The sequence below is a fragment of the Rattus norvegicus genome, chromosome 6 (genome assembly GCF_021556685.1).
Source record: "Rattus norvegicus strain SHRSP/BbbUtx chromosome 6, alternate assembly SHRSP_T2T, whole genome shotgun sequence".
Taxonomy (NCBI): Eukaryota; Metazoa; Chordata; class Mammalia; order Rodentia; family Muridae; genus Rattus; species Rattus norvegicus.
In genome coordinates, this window is record NC_141539.1 from 116,690,647 (window position 1) to 116,708,601 (window position 17,955).

Sequence of the window (17,955 nt, forward strand, 5' to 3'; positions counted from 1 at the left end):
TTCTCAGGCTCTCGGGCATCCAGGCACGGCTGGGATGTTGTGGAAGAGCTGAGATCAGAATGGGGGCCCATGAGGCTGGATCTAGCCCGGGGCAGAGGGGAAAGAGAGGCGGAGCTCCAGCTGGTCCCATGGGGAGAGTCTTTGGATTGATGGCGGTGGGCTTGAGTTTGTTGCCCCTTGGAGCACAGGGAGGCTTTCTTCAGGAGATTAGACAGCAGCTTTGTAGGTGAAGGCCTTCTCTGTGGCTCCCCATGGCAGATCCCAATGAAAAGAGACAGCCTGTGGTTTTAAGGCGTTTATTGTCAGGGCAAAAAGTGGATGAGTAAAACTGTACTCCACTTCTCAGAGTGAGCCTGAGATTAAATACCTTTTGCAGGGAGGAGTGTCTAGGAAGAAAAGGTGATTGGCTAAGCCTCCAGGCCTTTAGGTACCTCATTATAATGGAGATCTGTCTTGAGCCTACGTGACCTGTGGTCACTTCCTCTACCTGTGGAGAGGCTTGGGACATTGCCCTTATGTGACTGATGGCCACAAATCTATGGAGGGCTGTGGGCCAGTGACTGGCCTGGTTTCCTGGAAGTCAGGAGAAACACCTTTCAGGGTCTCTGGGGTTTCAAACCTCCTCAACCGGGAACCAGGGTGCCTTTCACAGTCCCACAGGAAAAAGTTCAGTTACTCAGTATAGAATAGTGCCCACGATTGATTCCCTAGGTGTGTGACTTACAGGATGAATGGGAAGATCTGTACTGCCCCTTGAGAAGCAGATTCTGTTAAGCTAGAGTGGCTTGATCTTCTGTCATATACAGGGATATACACTGAAGGTATTAGGACACGTCATAGCGGTCCCCTGGGGAATGTATGAGAACACCACATATTGTAAGACTAAGGTGCCTAGGAACACAATTAGGGGACTGCTCAATGCTGGTTATGCTACATGGTACAAGCATTGCATCCTGCCCTTCGAGGAATGAAAACTGCTTATAGGTTTGTTTCTCAGGGCTCAACGTCTGATACCTCCTGACCACAAAGACTGAGAGCATACAGGAGGGTACATGGTGGGGTTGCTGAACCCTAGAAAATAACAGGGACTTAGATGCTTGCTGAACTTCCTGCCTCTGCTTCAGAGAAAACTACTGTAATGACGTTAATAATCTCTTTCATTCTGGACACTGAAAAATCAGGCTAAAACGAGTTAAAACAATCGGTGAAAAGATCATGTTTCTTGGAATCACTAAGCCTGCTTTAGCACTGCCTTTGACTAAGGTACTCTGCACATACAGAGTAGGAAAGGCAGAGCCTTTTCCCAGTAAACACAAGAGCTATCCTGATTTACCCTCAGTCAGTCTCTTTACCCCGCCCGGAGCTGGACTCTGGCACTCTGTCGTTTCTTCCCTCTGGTTTTTCACCTTTGTAATAAGCTGGCCGACGTCACACAGTGGTTCCCCAAGTCCTGTGACCAGTTACAGCTAACTAATCAGAATCAAAGTTGGACTCACAGGGATACCTTATTTCTGCCTCGTCCAGGTGGCACCCTGTCTGTGACTGGCATCTGACGGAAGAGTAATCAGGGGACGGAGCAACAATCCTGGGTCATTATACCATTTCCTGAGGCAGAAGGGAGTTAAAACGTGGACCACTCAGGCGTCTGTCTGGTGGACATCCCCACACATCTCAGCTCGCAGACACGAAGTGTTCCATGCTGAGAATCAAATCGTGTCGTCTGTCATTTACAGGAGCTCTTAATGAACCTAAGCAGACGTCCCATGGGTCCTTGTCAGGGGTGGTATTTGGACTCACACTGAAGGGGAATAGGAACCCAAGTTCAGTAGCAGTTAGAGGCGGTGTCAGTGTAAAACCAAAGAGGGATGGGTCTGTTCTAAAAACCAACGCCAAAGCAAAACCAACCAAAAACCAAACAAAGACCACACTGATTTAAATATGTAAAAATAAATGTTAATGACGTCACTGTGCTGTAATTAACTCAAACAAAACATCACAGCTGGATCTGGGAGGCCACTCAGGCACACACTTGCCCAGTCTACACTCAGTGAAGTTGTGTAGTTAGAATGGCGGGTCTGAAGCCTCCAAGCCCGCTTCAGGTTGGTTGGTTTGGCTTTTTTTTTTCTTTGTTCCCTTCCCTTCCCTTCTCTTCCTTTCTCTTCTCTTCCCTTCCTTTCTTTTCTCTTCTCTTTCTTTCCCCTCCCCTCCCCTCCCCTCCCCTCCCCTCCCCTCCCCTCCCCTCCCCTTCCCTTCCTTTCCTTTCCCTTTCTTTTTCTTTTCTGAAACAGGGTCTCTCTGTGTAGCCCTGGCTACATGGCATACATGTACACACTCCAGATTAGCATCCACATATGAGGGGGAGAACGTGCCTCTGAGGGTTTTTTTTTCCCTAAGTTTGGGTCAATACATTTCAATTTTCTTTACATCGTATGTATGTATGTATGTATGTATGCATGTATGTATGTATGTATGTATGTACGTACCACATAAGGATTACCACATCCTTACCCACTCATTTGTTGGTGGACATCTGGGTTGGCTCCATTTCCTTGCTACCTTGAATATAGCAGTGATGAGCACAGATAAGGTATGGGATTGTCCGGGTGCATGCCTGGGAATAGCTGGGTCATGTGGCAGTTTGACTTTTAATTATTTTGAGGAACCTCCAAACTGATGCCCGTAATGGCTATGTTAATCGGAACTCCCGCCGGCTGTCAGTCAAGGCTCCTAGTCTCTCATTTCCTCTCCAGCCTTCTTGCTTTGTTAGAATTCCTGATGATGACTACTCTAACTTGGGTAAGGGTGTACGTCAATGTAATTTTAATTTGCATTGGTTTTAAAGCTAGGACTGCTGGATACTTTTCAACGTAGTTATTGGCCATTTCTGTTTCTTCTTTCGAAAATGGTTTATCCTACTAGTTCACTTGGAATTTTGATAGGCATTTCATTAAATCCAAAAAGTGAAAGTAAGGCAGGGAACCTGGAAAGGGAAAGAGAGGATGAAGAAAGAAAGGAAATCTGAGCTGAGCATAGTGGTTCATGCCTATTACCCCAACACTTGGAAAGCTGAGACAGGAGGATTGCCAGAAGTTTGAGGTCAGTCTGAGTTATAAGGTTTGATTTCATAGTTCCAGGCCAACTTGAGCCCCACAGTGATGTTCTGTTTTGTTTTTGTTTTAAAAGCAATAAATACTTTATTGTTTGAACATGTAAACAAACCTTAATCTTTTAAATATAGACTGTCTACTTGGCAATATTAGGTAATTTGTTTTATTTAATTTAAACAATCGTTACCACCCCTGAGCCCATTTATAGATGAGAAAATGAGGCTAGGGAAAGTTAAACCCCAGAGTAAATTACAGCCTCCAGGTTAAGGCGGCCAAAGGTTAGGTACAGGAAGTCATGGAGGATTTATGAGCTCAGGTGGGATGTACAGCTGTGCTGTCCTGGGTTAGCCTGGTATCAACATGCACCAGCAGATGACAGTGTAGATCTCTGGAACATCCTGGTAAGATCCTGGAATGGCCTGTTTCGTTTCTTTTGGATTTCCAAGACCGTTGAGCCCAGGCTAGCAGCAGGAGCAAGCTTGACTAACAGTCTACCTAGTTTGAAGTTCAAAGTCAAAAAAAGCACAGTCCAATCTAGTCATTTTGCTATTGTTCTTGTTGTCTGTTGTTTTTTTGTTTTGTTTTGTTTTGTAATAATAGACATGATCACACTATAGCCTTGACTGACCTGGAACTTACTATGTAGACCAGGCTGGACTCAGACTTACAGAGATCCTCTGCCTCAAGTGCTGGGACTAAAGTTGTGTATGAGCACACTTGGCTTAGTCCTTTTCTTGTAACTGTGGTTATATTCCAGACGGTCAGGGCTGCTCATTTTAGCCTGTGCAATGATGAGGATTTTATTTTTAGCCTTTATAGGTTAAGAGGCAAAATGACAAGGAGCAATGGCTTTGGTCCGCAAGTGTCACAAACTTATCTTCGTGTACAAGGAAGACAGCAATAGATGTGCTGATGGGTTAGGAGGAGAGCTCACCCAGCTTCAATGGTAGACAGAGAACCGCAGGCAGCTAAGGAGTTGAGACCAGGGAGAGAAAAACAGTCTTCTCTAGGGAAGAACTTGGCCGTCAGTTATCCAATATCAAATGATAAGCTTGAAAATGTACTACATGCACGCAACCTGATATGGACTGAGCAGGCTGAATTTATGTATCTGGGAGTATGTATGTACACATGCATGCATGTGTGCATGTATGTATGTAACAACAACAAAAATAGGTTATGAATTTGAAAGCAAGCAGGGTGGGGGTAGATACATGGAAGGCTTTGTGGGGAGAAAAGGAAGGGGGAAATTAAAGCAAATGTATAAAAATCTCAAAAAAATTATTTAAAAGCCTTGGGTTTGTTTTTATCTGTCAATATAATGAAACACTATAAGCAAATGGTAGAGCATTCCTCACTGATAGAAAGGATTAGAACAACATTTATTGTGCTCAAAAGAATTACGTTACGTGAAGGAACCAGGCACAGTGGAGAGCCTATCTTTCAAGTCCATTCATACATGATTCAGACACCATGAATTCATAGTGACAGCAAGTAGAGTAGTGGGGGTCTGGGGAAGGGGTTGGGGACAAAGAGAGCAGAAAGGATGATAATGGGCCTTGGTCCCACTGTGTGTGTGTGGGGGGGTTGCTCATTATCCTGATTATGAAGATGACTTCATGGGTGCTCATGTGTCAAAACACATCAGAGTGCACTTTAAGCTGGGGAAAGACAATAGTCAAAGTTCTTAAAAAATCACTTCAATCAAGGGAGATGTATAGCACAACTTCAATAACGTCTGAGTCAGGTATGCCATGAAAATCTGTAGTTTCTTTATGGGCACAGAGTTGCATCCTACCCTCTAGACTTTCTAGCAGTAAGAAGTGGCTAAGAGTTCTGGCTGGCAGAGCATCTGCCCCCACTATTAGCCTCCACTGGATGCAGGAACAGCCAGAGAAGCCCCCTGAGCTCTGGAGCTCAGCCCTGCCTCCAGCCTGCAGTATTGGCACTGTGAACTATATGGAGTCCTCGTGGGAAAAGCCCCATGTGCTGCTATCAGGGTCCCACCCTCATCTTCACAGTTCCTAGCATCCAAAGTCCAAAGGTTACACACAGCAGTGTGGGTTATACTCAGGTAAACAGATTCTGGGGCAGTCTGCATGGAGGATTCTGGAGGCCTGTATATATGAGCCAGGTAGGCATGGACACATGAGAAGACAGTGGGAATACTGTTAAATATAAATGCATAATCTATGACATATGACAGGTCCATCAGTAGTGAAGGATACATACTGATATATCGATTGATATAATATTCCTAATATCAATATTAATTTGATAGAACAGCACAAATCATTGAAATTTACTATGCCTCAGTTGCTTCCTTGGTTTAAAGGAGAGAGATTTTTCTGCTTTTCTCACAGGCTACACAAAGAAGGAATAAAAGCTTGCATTTGAGAGCTCCATGCCCCCTCCCCCAAACTCAGTGATCGGCCTGCCTCTCTTGCCTGGCTTCCAAGCACTATAAAAATGACAAAGTTTCTCACAATACACAGTGCTGATCGTAACCACACTGGTGAACTCTGGTCTGAGCCCCTAAGCCAAGTTCGTGGTTTCACACTGATTGAAGGCTGTACCCATGTCAGAAAAATAGTGTTTCTCAACAGCCTCCTTCCTTTAACATGACCACCACAGTTATGATCTGACAACTCTTCCTTCTAACGCAAGCTGAGAACTGTAGATACATTCGAAATAAATGTACAGATAAGGGATACATTTGGAAAATAGAAATATTATCAACTACTATCAATTAACTACTGTTAATTTCTTTTTTTTTTTTTGGTTCTTTTTTTCGGAGCTGGGGACCGAACCCAGGGCCTTGCGCTTCCTAGGTAAGCGCTCTACCACTGAGCTAAATCCCCAGCCCCTGTTAATTTCTTTTTAAAGTTCTACTCACCACGTCTTGGCTTTAGAATATGAAGAATTCATAAGTGTATGTACGGTGGCTGGAGCAATAGCTCAGTGGTTCAGAGTACAGGCTGTAGAGGACACAAGTTCGATTCCCAGTATTCCCACCTAAACCTCCAGTTTCAGAGGATCTGATACCCTCTTTTGGTCTCTAAAGTCACCAGGGCACACATGGTACACATAAATATATGTACGGAGAGCACTCATACACATACAATAAAAATGAAATAAAAATTTAAAGTGTATTATATTGCTATCACCAGAGAAATGACTTCTCATGTCCTGGGAATTTTATGTTCCTCGTTGCAACCCTCAGAACACATCTACAAGCTCAACCTTATGTTATTATGTCTTCCACTCTATAAGTGAGGTAGCTAATGGTCACCGAGGTTAAACAATATGCAGGGAACGGTGGAGCTGGTGTGGAACCATGTTTGTCCAGGCGATGGCACCATATATACTTCCTGCTATGAATAAGCTATGACATATACATATGTCAGAAAAAAAGTTAGGAATGGACACATTTTTTTTTTAAACACAGGACAGATTTGCAAAACTGGCTTCCCCAAAGCAAAGAGGCCAAGTTGGAACAACTACATCAACCCATCTAACCGACAGAAAAGACAGTAACTCGCAGGTGCCTCAGTCAAGGTTACCATTATCATCTGTGTTGGATACATGCTATCGATCCCTTCTATATGTTTATAAACATAGTCTAAGACCATGTAGTGGCCAACTTGGCAAAACAGTAACACATTTTATACATGAACCTGCTGGCTTTGTTTGTTTATTTGCTTGTTTGTTTGAGACAGGGGCATGCTATTTATCTCCGCCTGGCCTGAATCTGCTATACAGCCCAGGCTGTCTTCAAACTCCTGCCTCAAACACCCCGACGCTAGAATTACAAGCATGCTCAACCATACTGGACAATTACTGTCCTTTTCCATGAACAGCGTAACTGAGATACCTGCTGTGCCTGCTAACACTTTGCTGTCTGCATTTGATACAGGGTAGGTATCTGGGCTGTGATTCTTTTTGTTAATATAAACAGTGCTGCCTTCCTCGGTGGTTCATTCCCTTAATCTCAGCACTTGGGAGGCAGAGACAGGTGGATCTCAGAGTCCCAGGCCAGCCTGGTCTGCGTAGTGAGTTCCAGGACATCGAGAGCTACCTAATGATACCTTATCTTAGGAAAAAAACTAAGTTAATCAGTTAAGCCGTGTTCTACTGCACCCCCAAACACATGCCTCATTCTTTACTTGGGATACACTAACAAAGGGCATGGTTACCCTGGAATGGATCGGTAGAATACCCCGAAAGGACGTCTCAGTGTCCTTGCATGTAAGTCCTCATCTCTCCTCTCCCAACAGCTACATGTTTCCTGTCACTTAGGCTTTACCCAGATAGTGGACGTAGTTATTTAACCCGTTCACTTGATGGGGAGCAACCCTCTCTTCCTGTCGTTTTGCATTTTCTCCTGTGAAACTGAGTTTCAAATTGGCAGGTAAGCCAGTGAGTCGGGCATGATATATTGTCCCCACAGAAAAGTACCAAACCTTTCTGTAGGCAAGCAGGTAGAAATGTTAGTTAATGGAGGGGTGTGATAGTTTGAACGTAATTGGCCCCCCGCCCCCATAAGCCCATAGGGAATGACAATATTAGGAGGTGTGGTCTTGCTAGAGTAGGTGTGGCCTTGTTAGAGTAGGTGTGGCCTTGCTGGAGCAGGTGTGGCCTTGCTGGAGTGGGTGTGGCCTTGCTGGAGGAACTGTGTCACTGTGTAGGGTGGGCGTCCAGGTCTCTAATGCTCACGCCGTGCCCTGTGTGGCACGCAATCTCCTTCTGCTGCCTGTGGATCAAGATGTAGCACTGTCAGCTCCTTCTCCAGCACCACATCTGCCTGCGTGCTGCCATGCTTCTTGCTGTGATGAAATGGATTGAACCTCTGACCTATAAGCCAGCCCCAATGAAATGTCTTCCTTTATAGGAATCACCTCGTGTCTCTTCACAGCAGTAAAATCTGAACTAAGACAAGGAGCTTATTAGGCACAGGCGTCTCTTTTCTCCTTGCTGCATCTGTGAGAAGTTGGCTATGTACGAAGTATCAGACCCAGGATCCAGTTTCTATATCAAGTGACCTTGCTTATGAAGGCTGTAGAAATACTATATGGGATGGGTTTAGAATTTTAACTTATTCTTCAACAGGGATGGATGAGGGCTTCTAAGTTGTATTTACATAGTGTTATGAGCTGAACTGTATCCCCACAGGTTTATATGTTGTAGTCACTCCAAAATGTGACTGTATTTGGAGAAAGCTCTTTAAAGGGGTGGTTAGGTTTAAATGAAGTTATTTTGTGACCCCCTAGTTCAATGTGACTATATTTAGAGTCCATTACATTAGTTATTTTGCTGTAGCTGTGGTAAAACGTAATGAACAAGGAAATCTACAGAAGGAAAATTTTATTATGGCCGATGGTATGAGTTCACCGTGGTAGGGCAGAGGCACAGTAGAAGCTGGAAGCTGACAGCTCAACAGCAGGCACTAAGCAGAGAGAGTAAGCCGAGAACGAGGCCATGCTTTAAACAAGGATTTACTTATTCATGTATTTTATGTATATACGCGTATTCTGTCTTCTTGTGCACCAAAAGAGAGAATCAGATCCCATTACTGAAGGTTGTGAGCCACCATGTAGTTATTGGGAATTGAACTCAGGACCTCTGGAAGAGCAGTCACATGCTCTAAACTGCTGACCCATCTCTCCAGCCCTGCAATGCTTCAAACTTTGAAAGGTGTCCCCCGTGGCACACTTCATCCAGCAAGACTGCACCTCCTAAACCTCACACAGTAGCACACATTGGGGACTGTCAGGGTTTCATTGTTGTGAAGAGACATCATAACCATGGTAACTCAGAAAGCTGTGATTATCGGAGAAACTACTTAACATGTCAGATGCTATCCATCTCAGGTATATTTGGTCTCTTATTAGAAAAGTATACCTACATTTAAAGAAACAGCAAATAATTCAGAATTATAACCAGAAGAACTAATTTCTAAAGATTTTCTATTCATGCGTATATGTCTTTGTGAGTGTATATCGTGTGTGTAGGAGACTAGGAAAAGGCATCAGGTCCCCGGTGCTGGAGTTATAAATGGCTGCAGGCCTCCTGATATGGGTGCTGACAAGGGAACTCAGGTGCTCGAGAGCTCGTAATCACTGAGCCACCTCCCCCACCCCAGGAGAACTACCTTCTATGCCTCTCACTTTTCTTTATTGACTCCCGTACGTGGGAACAAGGCATTTTGAAGTTAGCATTCCTTTAGTTCCTCGGGCTGGAGGCAGCAGTCTAATGCTGGCAGCCAAGTAGAAAGGGAGCACCTCTGTGAAAACATCTGTGGACAGCTTCTTAGTTCCTGGAATATTACAGGAAGATGATGTCCAAGCAAAGAGCCCTCCCTGGCCCAAGGCGGGGACAGCTCTGCACGCATGACATGGAACAGAACACAGAGAACTTGCTTCGAGTGGCTTATGGAGTCCCACTCTGGGGCCAGCTAGATGGTTGTCTCTGACCTCTGACACATGTGCTGTACCAAGCAAGCCCGTTTCATGTAACATGAACACATGCACACACACATGTGTGCACACACTAAAGAGTAAAAGAAGCCACAGTCTACAGACCATGCTTTTCACAAATTATTTTGTCTTAATCAGTAGGAGTTTGGCATGTGTGTATTTGGAGGGGAGATTGATTGATTATTCAGGGTTAAGAACAAGAACAGACACAGAAACGATGTTTCTGAAACATAATGGGGGAACCAGTCTGAAATCCTGCCCCTCTGAAGTTCTTTGGACTCTTTAGTTTTCTCTGATACAGTCCAGCCTCTGGCCCAGGACACTGTGTATCATGTCGGGATCCTGTCCTCGTGGCTGCTGGAATCTTCTCTCTCCCCCTCATCTGCACTATTCTCTGTACCTGCTCACGCCATTCATTCCCCGGGTTCAAACCTTTAGTGGACGCTTCTCTTAGATGTTGTTTCAACTTTGTTGTTGTTTGTTTGTTTTTTAAGATAGGTTCTTTGTGTAGCTCTGGTTGTCCTAGAACTTTCACCCTACAGATCAGTCTGGCCTCAAACTCAAACACGTGCTGCTTGAGTGCTGAAATTAAAGGAGGGCACCACCATCGCTTGGCTATGTCAAACTCTTCCTTATGGAAGGCTCTGTAATCGATTGCTCCTTCCCACAGCTCATCCCTAACACCAGGCCTTTACAGCATTCCAGGCAGGGCTGGTGAGCAGAGGAGAGAGGTGGGGTAAATCCCAGTGCTTCCCTTTTTAGTTGTGGGACCATGTGACCAAACCCTTTTAGGTATTATTTCCGTATTTATGACATGGGACAGTAATATGGAATCTCTAATTAATTAATTAATATCCCACATGCTGTCTTTTCTCTCCCTCACAGAGTCCCTCCCCCATTCCCTTTGCCTTGGGTATGCCCCCCACTCTGGCCCATCAAGTCTCTGCAAGATTAGGCACATCATCTCCCGCTAAGGCAGGACAAAGCAGCCCTCTGCTACATAGGTCTACGGTCTAGCCAGTGTACACTCTTTGGTTGGTGGCTCAGTCTCTGAAAGCTCCCAGGGGTCCAGGTTAGTTGCCATCCCCTTCAGGGCCTTTAATCCTTCCCCTAACTCCAAAGGGGTCCCCTGACCTCTGTCCAATGCTTGGCTGTGGGTATCTGTGTATGTGTAACATGGCCTTTTAAGACTGTGAAGACTGGTTAAGACGTGTATAAAGTGTGCAGCACATTCCTCCCCAGCACATAACAGATGCTCTATAAATAGAAATAATCTGAGGTCATATGTATGTAAAAATCTCCTTAATGACAAGGAAAAATTCTTTCTTTGTAGGAAAATAACATCTAATAGTCTTCTTTGTTTGCCATGACTGTAAGAACCGTGTGTAAGTATCTGTGCTCTGAGAAACTCTAGAGTTTCAAACAAAGCAGCCTTTGGGAGGTACATATGGGAGGGAAGGGTATTTTCTTAACATCCATTAAAACACAAAGTGTACAACTAATGAATACATCTAGACTGCAGAAACAGAAGTCAGGCTAAATCTGTGTTTTTCTCATGAATAAGAAAACATGTAATTTGATTAAAAAACTACTCCGCTATCCCTCTGTTAGGAGAAAGGGAACTATCGTTCAGAAGATTATAATCATCAGGTAGGAGAAACGGCTTGGCAGGTAAAGTGCTGGCTGCCAAACCTGAGAGCTCAATCTGTACATGGTGTAAGGAAAGGGGCAGCTTCCGAAGCTGTGCTTTGATCGTGCGCATGTGCACGCGTGCGCGCGCGCGCGCACACACACACACCACATACCACACACACACACACACACACACACACACACACACACACACACACACACCACACACACACACACACATACACGTGCCAAGAAGAAGAAACAGCAAACAAAAAAACTTCACCAACATCAGTCCACAACTCCTTATCTGGCCTAAACACTTGTTTCTGAGAAAGAAAAACAAAAGGACAGCATGTGGGGAAGAGGGCCTCCCCCTCTGGCAGAACTCTGCACTCAGCTAAACGCAGATGAACCACCATCATCTGGTCTACATTTGTTTTAAAGTCCGTGGCAGTTTACATACAAAGGAGGCAGAGCAAATGCACTTTTACACCCTTTGAGTCTAGAACTCAAAACAACAACCCTTTACAAAGAAAAAGTCCAAGAGGTTTAGCACTACGAGAGACAGAGCAAAGCCAGCTTCATGAAGTTAACCTGCCAGCAAGTTCATCAGATATCTCTTTCCCCGTTCTCTCAAGTTCATCAGACATCTCTTTCCCCGATCTGTCTTTTCTTCCAACACTTTAACACTGATACATAATTCTGAGTAAAACTTTAATTCATGTGTTTCAGGTTGCCGTACTTTGACATCTGATCAGGTATGGAGGATAACTCGATGGAAAACTGAATATGTGTGTGTATAAGCACACACGTAAGTTCACATATGTATACATACGTATTACAAACATATGTTTCAGAACCTTTCAAAGTCTTTAATACACAGCACATCATGGATCTGCAGCAGTGCTGGCAGGACACGACATAACCAAGTGTTCCCAGCATCCTGCCTTACCTGAAGCTGCTACATGGAACACAGGTTGGGAAACACTGGACTCAAAATGTGAATGACATACGGGGATCAGGGTGGTGATAACTCTTGCCTCCATTAACTGCTGTTTGAGTCCGTCACCCCTCAGTTTGTCCAGAGTTGTGCATTCTGATCTCACACGACAATCTGCACTTTTCCTGTAAGCAGACACCAGAGTCTAATCCTACCACTTAAAGCGGCTTGTAACTCCTACAAATATTTATTCTTCCTTGCTTACAATACAGATCAAGGGAAGGGGCTTGCTCCCGTGCCTTCCATCCTCTGGCTGTTTACAAGCGGGTGTAAAGGCAGTGGCATTCTCTGGTGAAGATGACAGGTGTGCCTTTCTTCTCTAGGCAAAGGAGACCTTGGGGACAGGGATGACAGAGGACAGGGTGTCTTTGAGGCTGCACTTATTCCCAGTTCTTCTGTCATTTGTGCTGGGATGGGATCTCTAGAGAGAATGTTGCCTCTACTCTCCAGCACCCCACCCCCCATACAGCCAACTCCAGGGGATTTGTTTGTGTTCCTCCTCTAGTTATCCCTGCGGCTGGTGGGGAACTGAGGAGAAAGTGTAGGCTGATCACAGAATTCTTCCCTCCACAATCATATTACAAATCACACTGCCTTGTGAGACTGCCAAATCCCTGCAGAACTCCTACACAGCCGACAGGGCGGGGACTGTGACTCGGGTCCCTGCGGTCTTCTACCAGGCAGGCTGTGCCTAAGTGCCACGATCCATGTTTACCCAAAGGGACAACAGATGGAGCACCGGTGCTGGCTGCCGTCCTCACCCTGCTCACCCAGGGAGGCTGCAGGAGCTTGCCTAGAGTTAGCTGTTGCCTGAGCAGTGCTTTCATGGAATCCTCTCCAAACGAGCCCTTCCCTGTGTACCATCTGCTTCCTCCTAGGACCCTGACAAAGCAACTGAGGAGGGGATTTTTCGAGACTGTGAACTCTAACGATGTTACTGAGAAAAGGAAGATGTTAGAAATTATAAAAGTCGGGGCTGGGGATTTAGCTCAGTGGTAGAGCGCTTACCTAGGAAGCGCAAAGCCCTGGGTTCGGTCCCCAGCTCCGAAAAAAAGAACAAAAAAAAAAAGAAAGAAATTATAAAAGTCGGAGACAGATGTGGGTCAGTGGTAGAGCAGTTGCCTGGTGTGTGCAAGGCTCTGGGTTTGAGCAAAAATAATAGTAATTGATAAGTTAATGTTGGAATTCAGACCAAGAACCAAGAACCCTGTATGTTTTCTTCAGTAAAGGGCCCAATTCGTACTTCTCCAGGGCCATGAGACCTCTTTGGCAGGGAAAGAAATTTATCCCTGGTATCACGTCTTCCGAGTCAGGCACGATGTAAATTGTTCTACACCAATTGCCTCACGAGGTGAGGTATTATTTCTATTTGTCAGATGATAAAATTGAACCATAAAGATAATAGAGTCTCAGGCTGGAGATGCGCCTGGCATAGCTCAGGAGGAGAACACTTGGGGAACATGCACATGGCCTCCACTTGATCTCCACACACACACTCTCTCCTTTTCTCCTCCCACCCCATCATTTGAATATTAAAAACCGGTCCCTTTAGCCCCTTGTGCTTATTCCCTTGCTCCCCAGCAGGTGATGCTTGGGGATTGAGGATGGTCACTGGAGGAACTGAGTCACTAGTGGGAGGTCTTGACGGTCACCAGGCCCTGCTTCCTGCCTGCTCCCTGTTGCATCACGATGTGAGGCAGTGAGGAGTCCTGCCACAACCACACGCTCTGGACACCATGAGGACACCTGCTCCCGTGCCTGGCCTCCTGGGACGGGCTACGTCCTCTCAAACTACAAGGCTTAATAGAGTTCTCCATCCTGAAGTTGTTTATGTCAGGTATTTGGCCACAGTCACGAGAGAGATAAGAGCACATGCACACACACACATGTCTATGTGCATATATATACATATACGTGTATCGCGTATAAGGATTGCTGAAGGGCATGTGGCTGGTAGGGCAGACCTGGGATTTGACTGTGGGATCCATTAACAGTACAGGGAGTGTGTGTCTCCTCTCTGTGAAGGCTTGGGAAGGAAGTAGAAGGCTCTGAGAGGTGCCGAGGAAGCCGAGCCTCTCTCCCTAAGAGTCCCAGCTGCTGCCTCCCGTTCATGAGACTGTCCCACAGCGAAAATGGAGTTGTGGGCATTTAACAGACACATAAGCCAGAGCCTAAAGCAAACTGAGGGAATGTTGATGCAAACAAAACACTCTTAAGAACTGTGGCTGGCAAAGAGATTCCTTGGCGAACAATCCTGGAGGGCAATTCAATCAAATTCCAAAGCTAATCCTGTCTAAACCCTTGATTCTCCTTGCAGGGTCACTCTTAATGCTTGCAGAATCTAACAGCATCCTGCATGACAGGAAATGTTATCTAAACATCAAAAAAAAAAAGATACAGCTTCAAGCTTCACAATATTTTTGAAAAGGAAAACAAAATACCGTTGACACGGGGGAGGGGTTGTCATTTTCGGAAGAAAACAATCCTTTGGTCAAACAGTACAAACACCAAGTACATGCGTCTTCCCAATACCATTCCATATAGCCCTGGATGCAGTGCTTGTTGATAGACCCATCTTCCACCCGCAGTGAAGGCCAGAATCCCATCGTGTGACGATTGCAACGTTTAACAAATGAAACCACGAGACAATACAGGGTAGGGCACAGTGAACACGCGATGCTACAGGCACTGGGCTGCAAAATCTGCACCAGTCTAGAAGCTGTGGCTGAGCCTGGATTCTCATTCTGCTTCACAAAACAATTACTCTCTCTTGAAATCCACCTTCCTCTTACTGAGGAGGATCGATGTGTGGGTGGCTGGATGAAAGATTCAGCCTTGTGAATACATTACACTTGGACTAGCGGTGACTGGAGGAGAAAATACACTAACAGCTAAACGATACTTGTACTGAACAGTCAGAAAGCAACATTTTATAATGCACCATCAAATGTCTGCCCAATGTGAGCATCGGTCAGGCAACCATGCAGTCTGTTTATACGTCACTTCCTACCCCAAAGCAATTGCAAACCACTGGAGATGCTAGTTTTTGAACTGGACAACCACGTATGAACTTATCTTGCAAACAAAGCTGGCGAGGGGGTGGTGGGCGGTTGTGGGGCTGAGTGCGCTAAAAGAGATGTGCACAGTGCTCTGACTTGAAACTCTGGCTTACCGGTGGAGTCGGTCCCAGAAGCCCTGCCGCTTGCCTGTTCCTCAGCGTTGATGAGCTGCAGGTCTGTATATGATGGAGCAACACTAGGGCTGCTGGTGTCCTCAGAATGGGTGGTCCAACTGCTCTCGGACGCCAAAGGGCATCTTCTCAAAGAGTCCAAGGAAGGGCATGTCCAGTAGGGCACGGTCAATGTGAGGGCTGAGAACAGGTGAAAAAAAAAATCCATGAGGATATAATGTAAATTGTTGTCCTTTGCCTACAGTTAGCTATCACTCAGGTCCTGGGTAATGGTAGCCGCCATAAAAGGCAAGGAAAGGCCTGGGATGAGGACAGAAATATGGATTGGCTAATGTCTCAGGGGGAGTTACTATCAAAAACATACCAAGGGGCTGGAGAGATGGATCAGTTGGTATGGTGGTTTGACTGAGGATGGTCCCCATAGGCCATATGCTTCAATGCTTGGTCCCTAGTTAGTAGAAGGAACTATTGGGGAAGAATTAGGAGGTGTGGCCTTGTTGGAATGAGTGTGACCTTGTTGGAGGATGTATGTCCTTGAGAAGAGTGAGCTTTGAGGTTGAAAAAGGTCAGGTCGGGGCCCCCAGAATCAAATCAATCTCTCTCTCTCTCTCTCTCTCTCTCTCTCTCTCTCTCTGTCTGTCTGTCTGTCTGTCTGCACTTGTACGTGAGATGTGAGCTCTCAGCTACTTCCCACCACAATGATCATAGGCAAACTCTGAACCCGTAAGCAAGCCCCCAGTTAAATGCTGTCTTTTATGAGAGTTGCCTTGGTCCTAATGTCTCTTTGTGGCAGTAGAACAGTGACTCAGACAGTGGGTAAAGTTCTTGCTGTTGACACGTGGGAACCTGGGTTTGCTCCTAAGCACCTGCATAGTAAAAAGGGGTGGGGGGTTGTGTGTGCTTGTCATAGTGGCACAGTGGAGGCAGAGATAGGGCGTAGCCGGGGCTCACCAGCCAGCCTGGCTACTCTGTGCAAGATGTCTCCACTTGGTCCAAGCCTGACAATAACCAGACATTCTGCACACTGCTACACACACAACGAAACTTAGTGGGGTAGCTAGTTCACAGAGAACACAAATAAAATACCTTCTATGGGGAAATAAATGCACAGGCCGTGGCATCATCTCCTTGACTCAGAACACTAATTGGCTTCTCAAAAAAGCAGAGTGCTTTTGTTTTTTGTTTTTCCTTTCAGGTCATTGACAAATGCTTTAGCGTGTGATCCGCTGGTACTGGGAGGGAGTGGTTTCCTCCAGAGGGGCTAACCAGCACAGAGGTTAAGAAACCTGCAAGTCCCACAATGATACTGCTATTAATAAAAAGATCAGTTTCCTAAAACAATAAAAAACCCAGCAAGATTATACAGTCAGTTATCCTGGCTGAAGTGCCAAAGGTAGAATTAGGCTAGGAGACAGAATGGGAAAGTTGAGATCTCAGAAGGAGTGGATGGCAATACTTGTGACGGTATAAAAATAAAACAGTAGAGAATCTGTGTTCTCTATTCTCACAGGCAAGTCTGAAGCATCTAGGTCTTTGCACTGAGGGCTCATAGCTCTTTTCTTTCAAACTATTCTCCCTTTGCAGATCACTCACGAGCTATCCTTTCCACAAATGAGAAGGCCCTTTACTCTATTTATTTATGTATGTTGAACTGTATGTGACTGGCTGCATCGCTGACCTTTGTCTGTTTTGCTCACCTCCTAGAATGCTTCCTGGCATAAGGTAGGCGCTCATTACTTGTGGGTCATGTCAGAAGAACCACCACAAACCACTGCCCAACAATCTGCAGCAAACAGAGACTGTCAAAAAAACCATGGCCTCTACACAGAGAAAAAAGGGACACGTGAACAAGTAACAGACATAGAAAGTAAAGAAGACGAGCCTGTAAAGCTTGTTCGAGGGCTGCCATTCCCTAGGTTAGGATCAGGTATTGTCACTACTATGGAAATTAGCTCTTAGGTAAAGTGTATGGACACTATCTAATGCTCAACATAGAGCTATGAGGAAAGTAAAGAATTCCTGAGGTAAAGTGAAATCTGGAAACGAGAAATGTAAACAAAGCTTAGCTGAATTTCATACCCTGGGGACTGCTGAACCCCGAGACCCTCTGCTGAGTCCGAGTCTATATGGCTCGTGTGAAGAAGATAGAGAACCTAGCAGGTATCGGGTACATGCGTATACAGGAATTCCCCAGGAATACCTTCACTTTCAGTTGGGGACAGAAAGACTGATATCTGCTGTAGATTTGGTCCAACGGTCAGGGAAAAATCGTGTGTGGATCTGAAAAACCTCTAGCCTAGATTTCAGTTGAAATATTCCCAGGTATGTGAGGCTACCTGGGAAAAGGCAGGTATATACTAACCCTTTCTGGAAGAAACTGCCCAAATCTCAGGCAGAGTGTCCGGAGAGGATGGTAGAAACATAACACTAAGAAACAAAAAGTATGTAGCAAACCGCAGTATCGTGACTAAGAGCAAACGAGATGTTGGAAGGGGTGAGAAATAGAGTGAGACCTGCGAGGAAGTCAGACGGTAGGTGTGGGAAGCAGGG

At 45.4% G+C, this 17,955-nt stretch overlaps 1 protein-coding gene across 2 annotated transcripts in view; it reads right to left on the reverse strand.

Moving 5' to 3' along the window:
- Ston2 (stonin 2) overlaps positions 1-17,955 on the reverse strand; it is a 142,077-nt gene that overhangs the window by 60,137 nt on the left and 63,985 nt on the right. For both annotated transcript variants that reach the window (NM_001135874.2, NM_001443985.1), the window contains 1 exon segment: positions 15,388-15,585. In NM_001135874.2, the coding sequence (NP_001129346.1) occupies positions 15,388-15,585 (198 nt within the window).